Genomic DNA, 23,360 nt, shown 5'->3' on the forward strand with positions numbered 1-23,360 from the left:
AGTTCCTCTCTTATGCACCTACCTGCACTTTTGCACCCTGCTAAGTAATGCACAAGCTTAATCACTTTTTACAGAGAGGGTTTCATCCTCTTTTTCCCCATTGTCCTGCGAGATTAAAGGCCGGCGCGAGAACTTTCCTTTGTGAGAGAGAATGAGTTTTGAAAAATAATAATTTGCTCGTCAGCAGTTTAATTTGCAGCTTTGCAGACGAAAATCTTGTCGTAATTTACGCAGTTTTGAATTTTCCCCCTCAGGAAATTTTGTTTTATTTTCTGCTGAAATTATCCGTTCAGAATCATAATATTTTCGTTACTTGTTCATTCAACTACCAGAAAGTTGAATTCAACGTACCAACTTTTGCTTTATTTATTCAACCCGCACCTTGCGTTCTGAAATGGTGTCGAATCCCTGCGCAGTCCTCTTTCACTCCAACTTTCAGTCTGTCAGACCCAAGACAGTAGTGCACACATAAGTGCCTCCTACATCTCTATCTCTCTCGTTGCTCCTTTTCTGTATAGTTTAGGTGGAGTAGTCGCGCTGCCTTTTTGCTCTCCTAAGAGGATTCTAATTACTTAAAGCTACAAACACACATGTGCACTTGCTCACGCTCTATGCGAAGCAAGTGGGTGGGTAGAATCTAATTTTATCTACTGAAAACGACAAAGTTTGAATAGTTTTTTTCGCCATGCATTCTTAGATAATTAGATTTTCAACCCAATAAACTCTTTTGAAAGTAAAGCAAGAAGGAGTAATTATATAACGCAGAAGCACCACTTCCATATTATGTAAAAAAACATCTACAACTTTCTTGACCTTTCCAATGAAGAAGAAGCAGAGTAGAAATAATAAGATTATTCCCAACTTTTCATACGCCTCATATATACCTGATAGACTAGACGCCTTGATTTATTTAATTATCTATTTTGAAATTCACTGCATCAATCCTAAAATTTTATTACCACGATATTGGAGTGTTGATCGAATATTTAAAAAAAATGTTTCAGCTGAATTTTGATTAATACAATCAAAAAAGTATAATTTTATATTTTTGTTTCTATTAAAACAGTAAGAGGCTAATATTTTGACGGTAAAAATTAAATCTAATGGGCAATAAGATTAAAATATTTTAATGCTAATATTTTACTAAAACATTATATTACAGCCAAAAAAACTTGAAGACAATTTTTTTTTTAAATTTTTAAATACAATGAATACAATTTATTTTTGTCAATTTTTATCAATTTTAAATTTACTACTGTAACCAAAATTTTCTATGCTGTCCTCAATATTTCTAAAACACAATACATTATTTTATACAATTTAAAATTTGAATTTAAAGATAATTATAATTATTCCAAAAACCCAAGTTCATTTCAGAAGCAGTGTAAAATATCAAAACACCACTGTAGAGTTAAATTAATTCCAGTTTCATATGCAAACAACTATTTATATTGTGATATAATTTGGATCAATTTCATAAAATTTATGCTTATGTCATTTGAATCATTTTTGTTATTTTTGCATGATATCTATGTTCTGCCCTGAACTTGTTTTTACTTCAACCAGGCTCGTTTCGAGCGTTCACCAATTTCAAGAAACGCATTCGCAACCCCAATTCCGCAACCCCCGGCCGAAGAGCTCCTTCCCTCATCTCGAGACGCACGTGGAATTTGCACACTCAAGGGCTTAACTGTGTTCGGCGTTGTTGTTATTATCACACGCACCTCTCGGCATTTATTTTTTATCTGCGCGGCCCCTCAACGGAGATCAACAAGACGATGATGCGCGCGTTTCATCGCACTGCGGCTGTGAATGGGCCCCGCTCATTTCATCGCCCAAATGTAACGAGCTGTTTTGCAGCCGCCCCCTTAATTAACTCGTTTTGTCGCTTACTTAGTGCTCCTGTAAACAAACTTTATTAATCCGCGAGGCAGTTTTTGCTTTTGACGTTTGGGAACTCGTTATTCCCGCAGGAATTCCCTCTCACATCTTTCCGCACTTATTTGTTCAGGCGAATGCGGGGATTGGTTGGTTTGTTTGTTTGTTTTCTGCGTGGCGGAAATTGCCATGTACAATTAATTACACCGTGACTGTGAGCTGGATATATGTACTGTTTTCCATCAAAGCGGATGATGTAAAACGAGTAGTGGATCAATAGCAAGCTTGCCAATTGGGATTAGCGGTATATTATTAAAAAACCAACACCAGTGAAATTTTGGTTAATTAATAACCTTTTAAATTAGGTTTTCAAAAACATGTAATTTAACTCATTAATAATTAACGTTGTATGTTCACTATTTTGATCACAAAAGCCAGGTCAACCGAGGCTCATTGTGACAGAACTCCATCTCAAGACTCTTTTCTCCTTTTTATAAAACAATTCAAAGTTATCCCAACAATTGAAATTTTTTAATATGAAAAACAGTTTTTTTAAGAAGTAATGAAATAACATTGGAATAAAAATTTAAACGATAATTTACTTATTTATTTATTGTTCAAGCTAACCATTGTAAAAATTGAGATATTCGTCAAAAAATTTGCTTTTGTTATTTAATTTTGTTTTTTTTAATACTAACTAATAAAGTAATACATTTATTTAATTTTCTATTTAATGAAATAATATTTTATCAACATAAAATCCCCATGATTATGATGATACAGATTTATTTTTAGCACTAAAATCAATTTAAACTTTAAAAATATATGATTATGACTAAGTGAATGAAAATAAAATGCAAAATATGGTCCATATCTTGACTTCAGTAGTTAAACTAATGTATTTGTCTTAAAAATCAGAGACGAAATTCTCCGCATCGTTTACAAAGTTTCACTTAACAAAACAAAACTTTCATTGCTTGAATGTGAGAGACGGCGCGCGGATGAGTTACAAAGGCGACCCGAACATCATTTCCATAATTAAATTGTAATTTGCGCATCCTCCGGACGGACGTTATCGCTGTTCCAACGACGGCGTCTCTCTGAACCGAAATTGCTGCGGAATGGAGGCATCAGATATGCCGGACTACTAATTTCTCTTTTCCATGGAGAGCGTGTCGCTATATCTAATTAGACTTTTTGCCTCGAATGGCAAAAGTGTTTTTGGCCGGAGAGCTTTTTGCGAGATTAGGCAAACACTCTGCGAATTTTTCAGTCCGTTTCTGGCTCGTCCGGCTTAAGAGCCCCGGGGACCATTTCGCTATTAGCAAAATAAACAACCTCGGCAGGACCTCCTCTTTCAAAATTCAGGTTGCGTGCGCCTGGTGAAAGAAAACAAAAGGCTTTCATCCAATTTGCCATTCCGTGTGTGATTTTGATTCTATCCAATATTTGCATACAATAAAGGTTGAGCCGGCTGTGCACGTTGTGGCGCAAACATCATGGGATTAGAATTTTATGCGGTGTGTGGGCATAAAGGTCAAAGGCTGCGCTTCCCTCTGTACTTATGGAAGAAGCTGCTCCGAGACGCTGCAGATTTTTTATGTGGCAATTTTCATACGGAAAAAGTCATTAACTTGAGGCCCTAAACCGGGCTTTGTAAAATTTGTGAGGGTCTTATTTACGTGCTTTTTAAATTGTTGTTGGTCTTCGAAGAAATCCACTAGAGAGTAAAAAATTGCAAATAAACATTGATATATGGCTAGATTTTTTCTTGCTGCTTTCTTCAGAATATAATTTCAGGCCAAGTTTCCACCTTTTCGCGACTCAAGAGGATAGAAAATTTCTAAATTTGAGTCTATTGAAAAAAAGGAGTAATAAAACTGTTCACTTTTAATTTCTATTGCGTTAGAAAATATTCTACTCATTATTAAATAAATTAAATCGTTAAAAATGATTTTTTCTTCATCTCAATCTCTTATAAAACACCAAGGATATCGAAATTTATCAAACCTAACACTAATTATTTTTACAGTGACAACACTATTTTTGCTTTATAAGTAGTTTTGAACCTACATCAATTTTCTAATTATACCTAAAATACATTATTTTACAACCTAAAATAAAAAATAAAAATTACTTTAAAAATAATTTAATTGGAAAAGAAGTGTCAACTTCTTCAGACAATAATTTAATTATTTTTTATTTCATAAATCACATTTATTTCTAATTATGTTAATAAAGAATGAATTAAGTATTACTCAATCGCATGTAAACTTGTTTTTTTTTGTTTTTTTTTAAACACAATTTAAAAATAATTTTAATCTGTTAAATATTACAAAAAACAAACCAGCACACTTTATGTTCCTCCTGGTTATAGCCGGAGGAGTGAAAGAATAGGGCAGGAATAGGAAACAAACTAAAGATCTTAAGTTCTGCATGAAAAGTAAAGTCGCTTGAAAAATGGGAAATGCAGAACAACATCCGTCTTGTGCTGCCTGCGATGCTGAATATTTTGCACGGTAGAGATAAAATACTTTCCAGAGAGAGACACGTCGCACACTAGGAGATAAAAGATAAACTAATTGATGCACTTTCTCCTGATACGGCAAGTTATTTTCAGGCGCGCGGTGTGTCACGGTGAAATATTATGCCCGCGGAAAAGAACAAGCTTGAGCTGACTTGATATTCGCCCCTGGAGGAAAACGTAACGTGAAGCGCGCGGGTCTCTCTCATTTCATTTTGGCCTTTCGCAGTTTGTAATTTTGCCTGGCGAGGAGATGAAAGCTTTGGGGAAATTTGAATAGAAATGCGAATGTAACGAGGGAAAAAGTGCCACCGGCGTCTCTCCCTGCAGATTGTCAATGACATATACACGGAACAAAACGGTTAAGAACATTGATATGCAAATTCGGGCCGGCTCCGGATTCCTCTGCCAAAACAGATTCACCCACGCCTAATCTGCTCATGGACCCATGTCGGCCTGATGCTCACTCTCACGCTATTAGTGCAGTCTGCTTTCCAAGCACAAAAGCAGAATCGCGATAATGGGGAGAGCAAACCGAGCTCGGGCACGATTCAATTATCCAAAGTAATGCTCAGTGCAGGTGTATGAATGAAATGTTCTCCAGCTAATATGAGATGTTGAAATTTGGTCTAAAATATAATTTTAAATAGAGAAATAAATTAAAAAAAAAATTAACTTGTAATTTAGGTTCAGTGCAATCAATTATTTTGGAGAGGAGAAGGTGAAGGGAGCAGAATTATTGTAAAATTAAAATTATTTACTTTTATAATGTGAAATTACTAGCGAAGAAGATTTTATTAAAAAAAGCCAACTTTTGATGCTCTAAATTCTAGAAATTACATACTAATAAATTTTTAACCAGCATTGTCAATCAGTAACATTACATTTCATGAATACTCTGTAAAAATCAAAACAAAAATATGAAAAAATCAAAATATTAATAATTCGTTTTAAGTAGTATCATCACATATTTGGTATTAGAAACCCGCAAAGATCTGACGTCAGCGTTAATTTCAGGATAAATAGAAAAATTCAAGGAATTATTTTTCTATCTTTGATTGACAAATTTATGCACAGTCAAGTGAAAACGTTTAATATATAGATAGAACATTTTTTTTTAAACATTTATTATTTTTAATAATATATTTTAAGCGCATTTATTTTCTAGACTTATCTAATATCTTTTTATTTCAGAGCTAAATTGATATCAAAGAATAAAATCCCACAGACTTTCACGTAAAAACTTTGCAAAAGAATTATTTGATTCCCTTTCTCTCTTGGAACTTTTTATTCGCTGAAGCTTTCAACAGCGGAAAAATCCTCTTTGAAAACTATTTGAATCAAAAGGTTCTTAATTTACCCCATTCTTATACACACTTTTCCACATGAATTTTTCGCCCGACTCAATTTTCCGGTTGGTTAATAAAAAGTTTGCTGTGCCGTTCGCTCGTCTGGCAAAGCAGGTTTTGCTGGCGGAAATTCTGCATAAGCGCCTCTACTTTCCTTTCCACCAGAAATTGCACACTCTTCTTCCCACGGAGGAGAAAGTTCGCGGTCGGTTTTTCGCTTATCATAACAATTCGCAAAAATTCGTCTCTTTGTAAATTGCGATTTGATTTTTGCTCGTGGCACAAAAGAGTGGGATTTCGTTGGCGAATCCGTCTTGCGATGAGGAGGATTAGTCGGAAGCACGCTATAGTGATAAGATAAATTTATTTAGCCAGCTTGAAGGTTGAAGTAGTGGAGAGAGCCAGTCGGGAACAAGTAGTGTTTGTTTTCACGCAACCCCTGCCAGAGCAGAGGAAATACCTAGTCTTGACTAATTGCTAGACACGTGCGTGCAATTTCACTTTGGCAAGGGACAATCAATTTTCCTTTAGAAACCTTTGTCACAAGACCGTATAACAGGAGACTGACAAAATTCGATTAGGCGTCAAGATCACCAAACTTTGCACCTACCTTAAAATACTGTAGGGTAATTCCTTATTATACTCTGTACCTTATAAGATCAGTTTCAGTTCTAAATTCTAAATAAATCCAGGAAAACGAAATTTAATATATGCTTGTACTCTATTTGTAATATAACTACTTAATATTGCTTCTATAAATTAAAATTCAACTTTATTTCACACACAAAAATTTTATTATAATATTTAAAAAAAATATGTAATGAAAAGCCAGAAATTCATTTTTAAAGTTTCTAAGACTAATTTAATTTTTCAGGGAAAAAACTGCATTTTGTCTAACAATATTAAAACTAAATAATACAAGTGTGGTTTGTCTATTATTGCTTTCACTCTTCCTTCTGCATACTTTTATTCCCTTTCTTGAGTTCATCACAATTTAATGAAACATGTATCCGCAGAAAAATGATGTCTCAAATGTATAAATCCAGAGAAAATCGATTAATTTTAATTAACAAAACTTTAAATGAACCAACAAAGATAATTATTTTGTAATGGTTTATAATGCAAATTCTTAAATTGTATATCGACAATCAGCTTTAATTTAATTGAAGGAAAGAAGGAAACTGAAAAAAATTAAGTCAGCCAACGCTTGATATGAAGACTTCTTTTTGAACCTGGACTGTTTATTTATTCACTATATTAATATATATATAAATAACATAATATAATTGTCTTCCTTTGAAAGCTTTGAAGTTTTGTTCATTATTATGTATGACAAAAATAACATTTTCAAAGATGCTCGTGAATGCTTCTTTGAAGATGAAATCGCTGTCGGGATAATACAAAATATCAACCTTGAAAGAATTTTTTTAGAGAGTCTGGCCATGTCTTGTTGCAAACGACGCTCGTTTTCTTCCAGAGCTCTTTTTTCCGGCACTGGCGCGTCTCTTTTTCCAGAGAGGCACGAAAATTTTCAGACTGCAAACTTGTTGCTGTCTCGTCGTAACGCTGCTTTGCCGAAAGTTTAAAGGGCTGCGAGCGAGGACCGTTCAATCGATGAAATCGGCCGTGCATAATGCAACTCAAGTGCCAATGAATGGCAACGCCACAGCACATTCGGAATTACGCAGTCATTAACGCCCCATTACCACAAGCACGTTCGCCCTCTCAAGTTGAGTGCGCACTCTTCAGACTCACTATTTTATTTACTAAAATCTCGGCTCTTTTATATACTCTCTGTATTAATTAAATTTTCGATTGCTGTAACCCTTTAGGTTCAAGAAATGTTTATTGGGTTCGAATTTAGGGCAACTATGCCCCATACATGAACTCATCCAAATAAATGACAAAAAACGAAAATTTTAAAACAAGAGAGAGAGAAAACATTAGTATTGCTCAAAATATTGCTTTTTCAGTACCGATTTAAAAAAATTAACATTTTCATTCAAACATAGATTTGATGGTAACTCATTCCAAAGCCTATAGCATTGAACTTGAAAACAGTTTTCCGGTACCTCCACACTAACAAACGGTGCGAGCAATTTCATTCGGTGCGCTCTCGTGCGCCCGAGCAAATTTACATCATACATTGTCGTAACGTAATCGTTCAAGTACTCTGGACTATTTTTATACAAGATTTTGTGTGTCTGAACTAGAATTTTCAATTTATGCCTATCCGCGATTTTCAGAATTTCACATTTTTTATACAAGGGTGATAAATTTTGTCCGATCTTTACATCAAAAATATACCTGATCAAATGATTTTGCAGTACTTGCAATTTGTTAATTTGCGTGGCTGTCAAATTACAGTAAACAATGTCACAATAATCAAAGTGTGGCAGAATCAAGCTTTTGACAAGTCTTATACGGACTTTCTCGGGAGTAACATTTCTGAATTTTTCAATACTTTTTAGTGAAAAATCGCGGAGTTTAAATATTCGATTTTTGAAATACTGGTGAATTGGAGACGCATATTCAGGGTGGAAAATCCATAAATTATTTTAACTCAACAAATGAAGATGAAATATTTTTCTATTTATAATTATTTTATTTGGAAAAAGGGTTCAACCATGCCTAAATTTTTGAAAAAATTTTTAAAGTTTTTAAACTTATGTTACCGTTTACAGTTGAATTTAATTATTAAAAAAAGAGCAAATTCTAGAAAAGACAGGCAGTGATGCGAGTCCACAATTGAAATTGACAGAATGTCTTTTTTGGTAGAGCTAGAATCATTTTTCAACATCGACATCAGATCAACATAATGGCCGACCTTTTTCTTCTAAAATGTTCATTTCTAGTATAATTATTATTAAACAAAATTCTTTATTATTGTAAAAAATGTCTAATTAATAATTATCTATTCTTTATAATATCAACAGATATTATTTTAAAATAATTATGTTTTTTTGTTACTTTTAAATATTTATCTTTATTAATCTTTATTAATTTTGTTTTTATTTTGCTTGAATACATTGTATTTAATTTATCGTGTTAAGATAATAAAAAAAGTTAAACAACAGCTTTTCTTACAATAAAAAATAATGTTGTGTTTGACGCTGTTTACTATTTCATTGGTTAAAAAATTTGAATTATACATTGCCTAGTCTTCTATTCTTGTAGTTGTTTATTAGACATATACAAATTGAATTAATTCATACCAAACATTTCTAGCCAGTAATTGTACTAAAAAATTAAACTATTTTGCATTGCACAACACAGCTTTAACCTTGTGAAAAAGTATGACATCAATATTGTTTTTAAATAACCGAATTGACTCTGTAAAATTCGACTCTCAAAAAATGAAAATTTGTTGTACATCTTTGAAAACATCTCTATTTGCAGAATTGAACTAGACTTCAAAATCAAATTACTATATAGATTATTTTCAAATATAGATTTTTAAATTTCATGAAAAGATGTGGCAAAACATTTTTTATGTATTTTTTAATATTGTTGCCCTTTACAACAAGAGCAGTAAAATTTGCAATTTTAATTACAGTCTAGCAGCAAACGTCACATTTGGCTTGATGATATTTTTGACACGTGCAGGATTAACATTGGTGAAAATTGGCTCAGCGACATCGTAATCCCGCAGTTGAAGAGTTAGTCTGTTTTCACAACATCCAGGATGAAAACGGAGCTCCCGTGAGTTTGCGATTCCATATTTTCTGCCGACGGCGGCCGGGGCCAAACCCCGAGAGACCCCATCGACCGACACTGAAAATCACTTAGGCAAAAAGGAGAACACGTTTCTAGTTCTTCTTCCTAGCTGTCTGTCGTGCGCACCACTTTAACGCGCGCGCACAGTCACTCTCAAATCATAATTTCATGACCTGGCCGCAGCACCCGCGAATCCTGTTTCGCCCGAGAGTCGTAAAATTTGAGCATAATGTGCGAGGCGTGTTCATTTCCTCGAGTGGATTTGCACTGCGGAAAATATGTTGCCCGCCGGGGCTTCCCGCTGCACAGGTTGGCTTGTAAAACGTAAAGGGCAAACGCGGCACCAGAGTTAATTGGTTCTTTTGCATTTTCCAACTCTCTGCAGGATTTTGAATTCTCGAGAGTAGGAAACCAATTATTAATAACATGAAGTAAAAAAGTTCAAAGTTGACAAAGACTTTTGAGTTTTGAGCTGGTTTATAAATTTATTAAGATTGAAGAAAACTACAATTTGGTTCAAAGTTGAAAGAGAAGAAATAGTGGATTTGCTTTGCGGTTCATCAACATTGAATGTAATTTCCCAAAGGCCAAAACATTTATTTTCCTGATTTATGAGTTTTTATTTTTTATTTTTTTTTATACTTTTAACACATCTGTGATTTTTTAATATTGATATTTTAGAACAAAAATAATATCCGGCTTGTTCTGCAAGTGAATTTTTAAATCGAATGCATTGTCAGATCAATCATATTGCATCAGAAAAAGCAATAAAGTTCCGTATGAAATCATTGAATCGTAAGTCAAAGAAATAAAATAATGTTTCCTATATGTGCCAAGAGTTGCACTAAAAATCACTTTTGACAAGAAGCGCCGTTTACAAACAAACTTTAATAAGAAGAGAACAAACGCATTTTACATTTATTTTTTATCTGTCAACCTCCAAACCGGGTGTTGCATAAAATCATAAAATTACAAATTTAATAATACAATTTTTGCTGTGGTCAAATAACCAGAGATTTTTTTAAAAATAAAAACTGATTAGGTTATCAATATTTTTATCATGATTAATGACGGGTAGAAAAATAAACGCGGTGAAATCTCGTCTGTATCACAACATCAAAGTTTTTGCTTTGATGCAGCAACACCAGCCCGTCAAAAGCAATCATAATTCATCATCTGTCGCAGGTGCGTTGCCGGCCGAGGACGAACAGAGCCTGTGAAGCTTTCACGCGCACTTTATTGTTGGAGAACATTTTGCATGTCGATACATTATTGCCAGCACACAAGTCGTTCGTTCAGTCACAGGACGGACAAAAGCGTCAGAATTTATGGGACGCGCGCAGAAAATGACGCCCCCGCAGCGATGCAAGATTAAATTTCGCGTCGTAAAGCAAGCAGCTGGAGGGATAATGACATCCAAGGTGCCTATTTACCCTTCCACAATGGATAGGTTGAATAAAGCCAAGCCAAGGTAGACTTCATCCAGGCACGCAAAATTAAGATTTTTACTAAAAAAATTTCATCCCTAAAAGTTAATTAGCAATTAAAATGTAATTCATTTCAAAGAAGTTTTTTTATTGAAAATTTAAACTTTCCAAGCCGTGAGTTTTTATCAAATAATTTTTTTAAGGCAAATTATTATTATTATTTTTGTTTCTAAAAAGACTCGCAAATGAAGATTTTGAATTTCTCAGCTGCTGTCATGTTTCGTGTTTTGAATCCGAACTGAATGCTGTAATCTGTCTCCAATGTATTTTCCGTCATATGTTGCTCCGATGCCATCGACACATCAAAAGGCGTATTTGAAAAGCACCAAACAGGCTTTTGCAGGTTTCCCAAACGTGAGGCGCCTACTGTCCATGAATCGGGAAGGTTTGGGTTCGTCACCAGTGATGCTATGGTTAATAATTAAGTGTCATGAAATTTCAAACTCAATAGAATGAACGAATTCTTTTGTACTTATTTTGCTTTTGATCATGCAGTCCCATTTGACTCTTGTGTCAACCGTAACCAATCGCATTCCATAAAGGCAGCAAATTTGTATAGCCCAAGGATATGGTGTCTGAAATTCATAAATATTATTTCTGCAATAATTGTGATTTTGAATTTTTGTTTTTGCAAATTTTTTACGAAAATTTGTAAATATCTAGACATTATAAACAAAGAAGTAATTAGTTATTGTGTACACTAACAAATATTTCGAATTTTTACCTCATACATGAATTATCAATTTCAAAATGATAATGACTATATTTTTTTTCTTTTAATTCCAATCAAGAATTTTTCTTAAGTACAAATTGGCCAAGCAGAATATTATATAATTTTTGCCAGACGCGTCCGTCTCCAAATTGGAGGAATTCTTTGTTGTCAACACAGCATTATAAAAGCAATCAACAACAATTATTTAAAAGATGACGTAGCCCATTTTTTAAGTATCAAACGCGTTTTCTTAATGCTGATTTTACAAGCAACTTCTCTGATTGTGCGATAAACATCATTATTTATTATTATTAAAATTATTTACGCTGGTGAAGCGATTTTGCGTTAGGCCTAAATTAATAAAAGGGTCAATTTTTAGAGCAGTTACAGATATTTTGTAACAATTGCATGTTATATCACATGAAAAATTGTTGAAACCAAAAACGTAATTTCATATAATTAACTTTACCAGGTACGTCAGCAGCACTGCCATAAATCTTTTACCGCACGCATCAGTCACTTGCGCCGAGAACCCTGAATTTTTATCGCTGAATTTGGTGAAGTCTGCAATGGATGGTTTAAGAAGTTGTAAATAAGGAACCATTATATATTTCCATACTAGCTGTTTGCTGAACGAGGATTAAATTTTCAGGCTGAAAATGATTTAGAACATCTCATTTATGAAATTGTGAGAAACATTTTTACAAACATTTGATTTGCACTGATAATCATTGAAGCAAACAGCTTTATCTTGAGTCAGCACAACAGGAGATTCCTAAATCATTTTCATGAGCTATTTCGTCTAAATTTTTTGTTGAAAGCTTAATTATACCGTTATCGATTTTTCCATGTAATTCATTAGACTGCCCATTGCCTCTGGCGAATTTTCCTGGCCGCATTTAAGCAAACCTGCAGCTTTGTCGCAGGGATCCATTCCCTCTGCAACCCGAATGATTAAATTTTGTTTTTAATGAAGGCGTGTGCCGACTTGTTAAATTAGCACAAAAGTCCATCGTAGTGTACATATCCCTGAGCATATCCATTCTGTTCCCTACGATCGCTCCAAACTCGGACATTATTTTTTCCTCCAACAATTTTCCATTAGCAAACTTGAGATAAAAATTCATAAATTGTGTTATAGGATAATATAAATCAAACCAAGCCAGTTCCTTCTCCAACACATTTCAAGAAACACTTTTCTTTCAGCTGAGTTGGAGTAGAATTCATCAGTTTCTTGACTTCATCTGAAACGATTAATCGTGAATTTTAACTTTTAATTGACACAAAAATCAGAACCTTTTGTCATGAGATAAACGTCGGCGCATTCTTTTTCAACTGTGTCCATTAATGATATTGTGGGAACTCGACCCTAGTTTTCATCAAAAGTATTTAAACGCAAAAATTGCAAATCAGCACTAATTTAAAACCTCGCAAATGTATCGTTGTTTCGAGCTGCAGGCTTCGTCTTGAAGCAGAACAGACGAGGAAATGGCAAGACAATTCTGACTTTTGCTGATGTCATCCGGTTGCCCTGCAGTCCATCTGCCATTTAATTTTTACTATATATAATTCTGAGGTTTTAATTTAAAATACTGGGCTTCTTCACGTAAAAGATTATTAGTGGAGCAGTAGCCGAAATTGTTCTCACAACCCTCGTCAGTGCCCGAAGTCCAAAAAGTACCACTACTGATGTTCGCCTCTAATAATTCCACGTTTTTTATTATCTTTAAAATTCAAGCATATTTCTCTCACTTGAAATCGCCTCTTTTACAAATCCGTATAGATAGTCCTGGTGTAAACTAAGCGGTTTTAGACCGACTGCGCAACATGCAGAGTAAGCGTTGGTAAACTAATTACAAGGAAACTGCAATTAGTTTGATGAAAATGATAAATTTAATTACATTCCGAATGTCCGTTTTGTTGCTGAACATGTAAACACGCGTGTCCAAGGTTATCCATATTCCATAGAGAGCCGGTGCTGGTCAAAGGATAAAATATTAAAAACGAATACTTTTGATATCGGATTTTGCACTTCTTAAATATTGTGTACGGTTGTTTGCAAGTGTTTGGTAGTGCGTTGGCTGAGAAAAATATTATTGAGAATAAATAGTTGTAAAATATTAGAGACAGACATTTTGCATGCAAGCTAGCGAAGGGCAGACTGGTGACTCACACACAGCGGGCTTTGGAGTGGTGGAACCCTAATTTTAATTACGATTATTTTAAAGACTATGAAAATTTGAAATCAAAACTTGGCAAGAAAATGCACTGATGACGCTGCAATTTCTATCTGCTAGTGATGCGGCTTTCTTATTGTTCGGTTTAATGACCATCTGGACGCAGTTTTCCGTATTGTTTGCATAATTTGGTTCGTCGTTGTCCCAAAATTGTGTTATATTTGCGTTCGTGGTGCACCACTTGTATGTTGAATTCACAGATTTGTCCCTTCGCAAACCGAAAGTCCAATATCTGGTGTTGTACTTCCACCTGATTTAGGTTTTTCCCGTTTAATTTTAATGTGTTATTTGATCTATTGTAAAATTACTGACGCACCTCGAACTATCATCTTTGCCATAGACAAAGGTGTTGAAGCAATCATAGTCACTTTTGCTTTCAATGGTGATTGGTTTCATTCCCAGAGCGCAACATCTCTCCACGTTTTGCTCCCAATTCGCCTTATTAAATGAAATTATTTTTCGGCAAATATGTATAATTATAATAATCACCAATGATCTCCCAAACACGTACAGTTTCCCGCACGCTTCGTGCCAAAAACCTTGATAATGAGGATCTGAAATTTTGTAATTATAAAATTGTAAATTTATCTTAAGCTGCATATATTTGAAACCTTTCAAAACGCCATCTTTATAAAACAAAGATTTCTGGTGGAGATAATTGAAATATTACAAAATTAACAGATTATAAATAACTTTTTTTTCTATACGTCTTTTGTGCATGTAGTTTGGCACGGAGGGAAAACCTGAAGTTGAATTACAGATTTAAATAGAGGGCGATCCAAAACCCCAACCTAGCCCAGTTGGCTAATTTAGTCGCAAACCAAAATTAATAAATTAGCTTTGGCCAGGTTAGAGTTTTGGATTTCCCTTTTAATTTAAAATGTTTTAAATTGAATGTTGAGCGTTTTTTACGTTTGGAGCTTTTGTGCTTGTTGTAGGAGGTCTTGTCTGCCAAACCATTGTTGTTGCTTTAATAGTTGTTGTTGTGGCTTTAGCGGTTACTGTTGTTATTGCTGCTGCTTTCGTTGATACTTGCATACTTTTTTGTTTTGTAGATCTCTGGTTTTTAATTTGACAAACAAAATTATTCAAAAATATTCATTCGATTCAGATTTAAATTTTTTCTTGATAATTTAAATCTTTTCTTGTCTTAATCGAGCAAAATTAATTGCAGTCTTGATACGAAATATTGAATTTTTTTAATAATAGCTGTTATTATTTTATCAAATTAAGAAGCGGTAAGATTTCACCTGCGTTGTTACGCTAGACCCTGCTGCGGTAGAGACTCCCTTAATAGTGGTCAGTGGCAATTTATTTGTTGTGCTGCTCATTGTAGGCCCTCGTGTGGTCAAAGTTACCATGACAGACGCAGAGCTCTCTTGCGTAATTCCTGTTGGTGATTCTTGCTGCGCAATTGGAGTTTCGGAAGGAATATTTTCGATTCTCGATGATGTTTCGACGGTAGGGTTAGAGGCGACAGGGTTAGAGTCTGTCATAGGATTTATTGCTTGGGATGAAATACTCTGCACCTCGTTCTGGAAGCAAATTTAAATTCTTGATTTTCTCTTGTTTTTTAGCAATTTTACAGTTAATGAGGTCGGATCTGTTAGGCTTTGCGCTGCTTCTTGATTTCCAACTGGGTTCAATGAACTGTCTGTAAAACTGGGCTCACTACTTGATCCTGGTCCTAAAAATTATTTTGTAAATAATTCATTATTAAAAAAATTCAGTTTTTTCACATGATTTGGGCTTTCAATGTAAGAAATCAAAATTAATTATAATTAATGTGCATTAAATACTAATTTAACAGAATTTAATTTCTCGAGGTTTGGGAGAGTTGGTTTAAAATAAGACCTAAAAACCTGAAAACTGTGACGCATCGGAAATAACATTTTCAGCAGTTGTAACTTCCTCCACGTGACCAAGTGATTCCGAATTTATTGGACCAGTAGACGGAGGTGAAAAGTTGGAAACTGTCTTTTAAATATTTAAATTGATTATTTTTATAGTAACTTAACAAATTTGACATACTTTAATGTTATTTTGGTTCCTCCTCGTGACACTTGAATTAAAAGATTTTGCCTGGCAAGTTGCTTTCCCACAGCATTTAATGATATAATATCTTCGTGCTATTGTTTTTTAATTTTTATTAGAAACTCATTTGCTTTCTTTAAAGGAAAAAGTTTGGATTTCACCTTTTGCAGACTCAGTGCTTTTTAAATGGATCTATTACGTAAAGCGATTGAATAAAAAAAAGGTAAAACTTCCTTTACTTACGGTCAATACAAGCATAGCGAAGGTGAACGACAATACTTTTTGCAAAAGTGTCATTATCAAATTATCATCGATTGCAACAGAACTACAGCCGCTTACGCGAAATAATGGTCATTTAATATTTTCGTCAAAGAGAAGGAGCGGAAAACCGGAAAACTGAAACAGGAAGCATACGCACATGGTACCACCATTTTTGACACATGACGAGATTTTGGCACTTTTGATGAACTGATTTTTTAAAACGTGCGTCACACCACCTTTAATGCTCTCGTCGCTGGACTTTTGATTCTAACGAATTGTCTATTTAAATTGAAATAAAAATAATATTTTTTGCTGGCAATTGTAGCGACGAAGATTGTAAATTCCGCTGTACAAAATATGCATATTTTATTAAGTATATATTTGTTTCAAATATAAACAGCAATCTAAATTGTATGTTACTATTTTATGATTATCTGAAATTATTAGATTATTTAGCACAATTTGAATAACCTAATGACTGATTTCTAGTAATTAAAAACCATTTTTTTTTCAGTTCCATAATTTTTTAGCGGCACCTTACATTTTTGTAGCATTATTTTGAATGCGTAATAAAAAAAATTGTAAATTAAATATATAAATTTATTTTTATTTTTATAGAGATACATATTTTGCTATTTATTTAATAATTGAAATTTTTTAAATTTTTTAATTTTAATGAACTTTAATATTACATTTTTGTCTTATCTCATCGTCCTACAGTCAGAAGTTCTTGCTTGAGACCTTGTTATAGCATCTTCACAAAATAAAGGTGAACCATAATTTTAAAAGGCATATTATTAGTATGAAATATAAAACAATAAGAATAGTCATGAGCTTGAAAACTTCAGTAAGCATCGTCATTGTATCCTTTTTTAATGGGAAGTTAATTTCAAAAGTTTGCAAAAGATAATTGAATTTTATATTTTCATTCATGCTACTATATTTGTCACACAAACAACTAATTGCAAGCAAATTATAGAACGCAGATCAGCACGACCAGCCGATGTCTGCTTTGCTAAAGGACAAGAGAGCTTTTCTACCTTTGTCAGTGGAAGTTCAGTCTTGCTGTTCGCGATGTTCCCGACGGCCAAATTTATCCTGGCTTGACACATGCAGTGCACAAACAAACGGAGATGAACATCAGACTGCTCACTTTGATGTGTCGGGGCAATTTCTCTCAAGCACATAATCTCCTCTAATGCTTTCATGACACGTTGAAAAAAAAATTCAATCTAGTCTGAACTCGGAAATGTAATGTTTGATAAAATGAGCCAGGCGAGGGCGTGTTCCGAGCCAGATTTCCCGTCGCGGAAGCCGTTCTTCGCGACACATAACTCTCGAGCACTCTCGCTAGATTAGCGCGCATAAAGGGCCATCGTTGCAAAAACAGAGTTTTATTCTCCCTTGGGCAATTCACTTTTATTGTTTCATCCGAATGCTTTGGATTTTTATTTTAGTGACATTAAAAAAAATTTGGCACCTTTTGTTAAAAGTTAAACTTTTCTTCGCAGTTTGAAAATTTTTCAATAATTGCGTGTTCGGTTTCTGCGAAACACATACGGTGACTTGGCGGTTGCCGTTCAATATTGGAGTTCGCAGTTGTAAATACTAACAGGGAAACTTTCTGTTAATATTACTCTCTGCAGACTTTGCCTCGAGCGTCAATTTCAAAAGGGAGAGAGAGAGAGAGAGTTTCAATATACATATTGACATAAAAATGATATAGAGCTGCTCTTGAAACTCATGAGTATGGAAGCTAATAAACTTTCAATAATAAATTTTGCTAAAAAAACCAGTTAATTGAGTTTTCCCCCTTATAATTTTACAAAAGAAAAGCATTTATAAACTTTAATGTGTTCCAATAAGTTTAAAATTAAAGTTAATCTTTAAAGTTTCTCACAACTTTGTTTTGAGTGGATATAAGAAAAATAAATTATGTATTCCAATGTCTGATATTTTTCTACATCTGCACAATGTTGAGATATCTGATGTCAGTATTTCTTCTAATTGAAATAAAATATTTATATTTTAAGCAAATTTAAATAAATTTTTAATGTTTATATCATATCATATATGATTGAAAGAGTTATTTACTTTTTTTGCGATTTTTTTCCAATATCTGATTAACACATAATATAACTTAATTTTTTACTCTTGTTCCCTCATCCATTTGCCATAAAATAATTAAAAATCCAATTGTACCACAGACGGTTCTTAAAAAGTGCTAATGTTTGTTATATTATTATAGTGCAGAACGTTAGTCCACTAGTGCTACTAAAACGACCAACTGAATACTAAAAAAAAAACTTATTTAGTACATGTATAAGCACAGGTGGACAATTGTCTAAGCTTTCAAAAATCCTTGATTTCGTTTTTTTCAGGACCTTTTAAAAAGATTGTTACTTTCAAAAAGAAGAGAAAAAATTAATCACAACAACCGTTTTATGAAAAAAATTGAAAACCATCTATTCGCTGGATAAAAAGACTAATATTCTTATTTAAAACCTTATTATTTTACACAAAGAGAGAACTTATTCAACTGATAAATAGTTTTTATTATGAATGTATTTGTAGCCTCTAGTAAAATAATAAACAAAATTTTTTGGGGGCTCGTTCTGGCTAATCATACTTAAAAATCCAGTTCCGAGAGATCATCATCACTCTCCATTTTTATTTCTTGAGTTCGAGACTTCAGAAATGGCAAAATAGTCATCTATATTCCGACGTCGGCGAAACGCAGAGAAATGCCTCTCGCGTGAAATAATAATAGGAGACGAGCGTGCACATGCTGCTCCTCCTAAGTAAAATATGAAAAGCACAGTGGGCGAAAATGTAGTGCCTTTTTTCTTCTGGTGCGGCAGAGAGCTTTTGTTCAAAAGCAGCCTGGGCTAAAGGAAAATGTAAAAAGGAGGCAGAATAATAATATCACCAATACTTCTTCTTCCTCCCGCTCGGTCGTCGCGAACGTATAATAAATATTGGAAAATAGAAACACACGCACTCGCCAGAGAGCTTTACATACACTGACTGCATTTGGTATTCAAAAAGAAAAAAAGCAGCCGCTCGATGCGCGAACACGTGTTATGCTTTTGCGGATATGCGTTTCGGCGGCCTCCGCGATAAATCCCGCCTCTCGCCACTTTTATGTCGCAACCCTTCAGTCTGCTGTCTGGAAATTGCATCGAGAAAAAGCAGCTCTCTGCTTTATGCCAGATAGGGTCACCAGCACAATGGCACGTTTGATCGTCGAGTGCCTATTGGAATCATACAGGTTGTGCCAGAACAACTTTGGATATGCAGTTGCCAGTCGGCTGAACAAAACCAATCCCTTTATATTGATTTATTTTTTTCCTTACGTTTTATTAATTAAAATATTTATAAAAACATAACTTTTATCATTTTCCTTATATTTTTACTCTTCAGAGAATCAAGTTTTTACAAAAATTCTTCCAATAATCTCACCATCAGTATTTTTCTTCTATAGTTTATTCGTCTAAAATAAAAGTAGCAGTAAGTTATTTCACCAAGTAACTCATAAATATTCAAAATAGTTGAGAAACGAATAGAAATAAGTTAAACTAGTTTAATATTCTAATTTAAACAACATAACTTATGAATTTTAATAACTACGATAACAAACGAAATTCTAACAAATTCCATTTTTAACATGGCGGTAAAATTCCATCATTTTTTTTCTTGTGTGAAAAGAGAATTTCTAACTTGTTTTTAATATTACATACGTTGTTAATTTTCTGCAAATTTAAACACGCTACTCCAAGCTAAATTTTGAAAACCTGGAGCGTGACCTGAAAGAATCGTTGAAAAAATATTTGCGGTTCTTTGACGGAACTTTTTATAATTAACCTAACCAAAGAGTGGGTTTCACTCGACGCACCAAATTCTATGTGCTCTGTTCAAAAAGCTGGAGGGAAGCACTTTCAACTCTCGCTCTCTCATCTTCTCTCTTTTTGCTCTTCGTCCGTTTCACTTGGATGCTTTTCATTCCCACATTTGAGTGCGTGTGCCGAGGAGTGCCAAAAGATTAATGTTGTGAACAGACGAGCGCCGAGTGAGAGAGACTTGCTGATAATTTATTCTGTTTACAGTTTTCGCCGGCGATACAATGCTTCATTGGAAAGTCTGTCGCCGCTCGTGGAGCCAAGTGCTGCTTTTCGTTCTGCTTTCTTTAAATGGTAAGTACGCTCGGGCACGTTCCGTGGCTGCTTGCGAAATAACTCTACAGTTTTTGTCTGGACCTTCCAACAACAATTACCGTGGCACGACTAGACAAATACTCTAATCTTGAATGCATATGTACTTTCCTCAAAACAAAAACAACCTCTGAACAAGTCACCTTGTTTGTCCAAAATATTGTCTGTCAGACGGGAGTTTGGAATCAAAGTAGAAGTTAAAGTTTTTAAATAATTTTTATTTTTTTAAGCAAAAGCTTTATAAAAAAATACACAAATTTAATAAAACACAAAAAACACGAGCGATATTGAAGAAAGCCACTGGGTTGCGTTGTTTAAATAATTCTTCTTGATGATGATACAAGAAAAAAATTTATTCTTTTTTATAAAATAGTTTTTTCTGGTTTCATTGTTTATTTTATCACTGTCATAGAAATTTTTCGCAGTTGATTCAAATTGCTCCTTTTCAGAATGTTAAATTTGAGTAAATTTTTAACAAACCGTCAAATTTTAGGTTAGAAATTAGAATCAAAATCCCTATTTTGGTATAAAAAGACTTTTTCCACACGTTTCAGACACGAAATTGCGTTCAATTTGTTTTTAATTTGGGGTTTGTAAACATCATTTTAAAATTTTGATGAGGATTAAAAACATTTACCAGTTTAACGTGTTCGGGGAAAAGTGAAAGCGTCTCTAGAGGCCTGCCTGTAATTAACAAAGCACGCAACCGGTTGAGCAGCCGCGCCCAACCGGTTGCATACCCCGCTCGGTTCCGGGGCTGATCAAACAAATTGCCGCCCGGCGCGCCGGCTCGCCGGCCATGAATTCGCAACACCACCTGCTACCTGCGGGGATACATAGGAGGCCCTGTTGCTCTCATCGTTCCATGAATTTTAATCCGGTTTGCAAAGAAACGCCTTGTCGAAGCAGCAACGACGCCTCTCAATTATTTACTAGCGAATTTAAAACTCGCACGCATGCACGGCCACTGACCTTGACCTTTGCAGGCGGCAGCTTAATAGATTCGCACCAGGCCGCTGCTTTCATTCTACTCACAGCTCGCCCGGTGACCTTAATGAAGACTGATAGCCGGGCCAAAGTTGTTCGCGCAGCAGGTTGTGTGACCTGCTGCGGTTTGTTTGCTGATTAGCAGCTGCCCGTCGTTGGCCAAATTGCGATTGCGAGCGGCCATCTGCCCGGATTGCTTTGCGTGCACGGCCGTAATGGGCGTTTGATGGAAAAATCCCTTCTGGCGGTCAACAGTGCCCAATGAGATTTTCAATTTGACCAACGGACTAGCTCTAAAATTTAGTGCTTTAAAAGCCTTATCAATTTTTCATAATAAATTTCTTGTTGAGGTGAAAAAGGTCGCTGTAATAAAAAGAAATACTATGATTTATTTATTTTAATATTTGAAATAAAGGGTTTAAAATTTTTATGTAAACATTAATCATGATCGCAGAGATTTTCCATCCTTAAGATTTTTATCTAAGAGTAAGTTGACTCTATATAGGTTCTAAAGAATTTCCTAGTTAAAATTAAATCCATTCTTTGAGAGTGATAAATTTTTAGATGTTACAAAATATCGCTAACTCTTTAACTTTTTAATTCATATTCCAATTCAAAAAATAAATAATTATTCAGGAAAAAAGCATTTCCTAAAAGTAAAAGCAATATTTTTTTTATTGAAGCAATATTTCTGTATTAATTTTTTTAAGTTATAATTTAAATATTTTAATATTTTTCAGTTCATAAAGAGACTATCCAAGAGCCTAACGTGGTCCCGGCTAATTCAATCCGCCATTTAAATTGAAAATCAGGACAAGGAAACCCGATGCTTTTTGTGTGATTTATAAAATTTCAAATTTAATCTGCTTTTCCCAGAAAATAAGCCACCTATTTAGTATGTTTTAATGAAAAATTAATTGTTTTGTAAGGTGTTTTTGTTAGATTTAGTCTGTTTGAAACTAAACATTGGCGGAAGGCAATATAGTTTTTTTCCTCAACGGTTGCAAAAAAAATCAAAGATTTTCTAGATTTCAAAAGAAAACGTTTTGAAAATCTCGGAAAAGGTAACAATTAATAGTTTCGATTAAATATAATTTTCAAAATGTTTTCCTTTAAAACATACCAGAAAATTGAGTATTTTTTTAGGTATTTTTCTATACAATGAGACCGTTTTGTTTTGATTTCGACGTCTTCGACAATCAGAAAAGCCTGACCATTGATTCATATTTGCAAGATATTTATAGTAAGCTTTATTTCTAAAGGTAATTTTTTCAGTTATTTATATCAAATTATTCCTATCTTATATCTTATTCCTATTTTATTTCTTCAGGCTTTACGTCATTAAAATTCAGAAAAGGCTTGAAGCGTTCTCATTTGCCTAGGCAACAGCTCGAAATTGTGTTGGCGCGACGGCGAGCGCCAGCTTGCGCAATTGACACACGCTCGTTAGTAACCGCGTAATAACAACCAGCGTTGTGCAAACTCCAGACTCACATGCATAGCCGGGCTTTGAATAAAACATGACCTCTGCTGCATTTAATATGTGAACACACTTAAGCTTGGTCCAAACACTGATGAAACAATAATGCGCTCTCGAGCTGAGTGTATAATAAGTGCATGAGTGCACATTCCATATTTATGGCGTGCAAGTGTTTGTCTCTCTTACATACACGCTCTCCAGAGCCCAGCAATTTGTCAAACGACTCGTCCCGCTCGAAATTTATACGGTACGCAAGGCCCACTTCATCTTTGGCTTTTTCTCCCGAATGAAAAATATATTTGCCTCGAGGGTTCCAACTCCAGGCAAAAGCAAACAGCGGAATTTCATTTCCGCTCCAGTCGAAATTAAAATTGGCCTCTGGCAGAGACAGATGGAAATTTTATTCGGGAGGAATAAAATAATATGAAAGATTGGTTTGCACTCTGCGGTTTCTTCAGTCACGTGTGAAATTAATTGAAAATT

General features: G+C 34.3%; 1 protein-coding gene across 1 annotated transcript in view; it reads left to right on the forward strand.

Annotated features, from left to right (window-relative positions):
• LOC132196772 (uncharacterized) overlaps positions 1 to 23,360 on the forward strand; it is a 44,379-nt gene that overhangs the window by 9,805 nt on the left and 11,214 nt on the right. The window contains exon 2 of the mRNA XM_059619635.1: positions 20,306 to 20,392. Within this exon, the coding sequence (XP_059475618.1) occupies positions 20,323 to 20,392 (70 nt within the window). The 5' untranslated portion in view covers positions 20,306 to 20,322. The remainder of the gene's footprint in view (positions 1 to 20,305; positions 20,393 to 23,360) is intronic.

This window comes from Neocloeon triangulifer, unplaced genomic scaffold (genome assembly GCF_031216515.1).
Source record: "Neocloeon triangulifer isolate White Clay Creek 2 clone unplaced genomic scaffold, ASM3121651v1 ptg000012l, whole genome shotgun sequence".
Taxonomy (NCBI): domain Eukaryota; kingdom Metazoa; phylum Arthropoda; class Insecta; order Ephemeroptera; family Baetidae; genus Neocloeon; species Neocloeon triangulifer.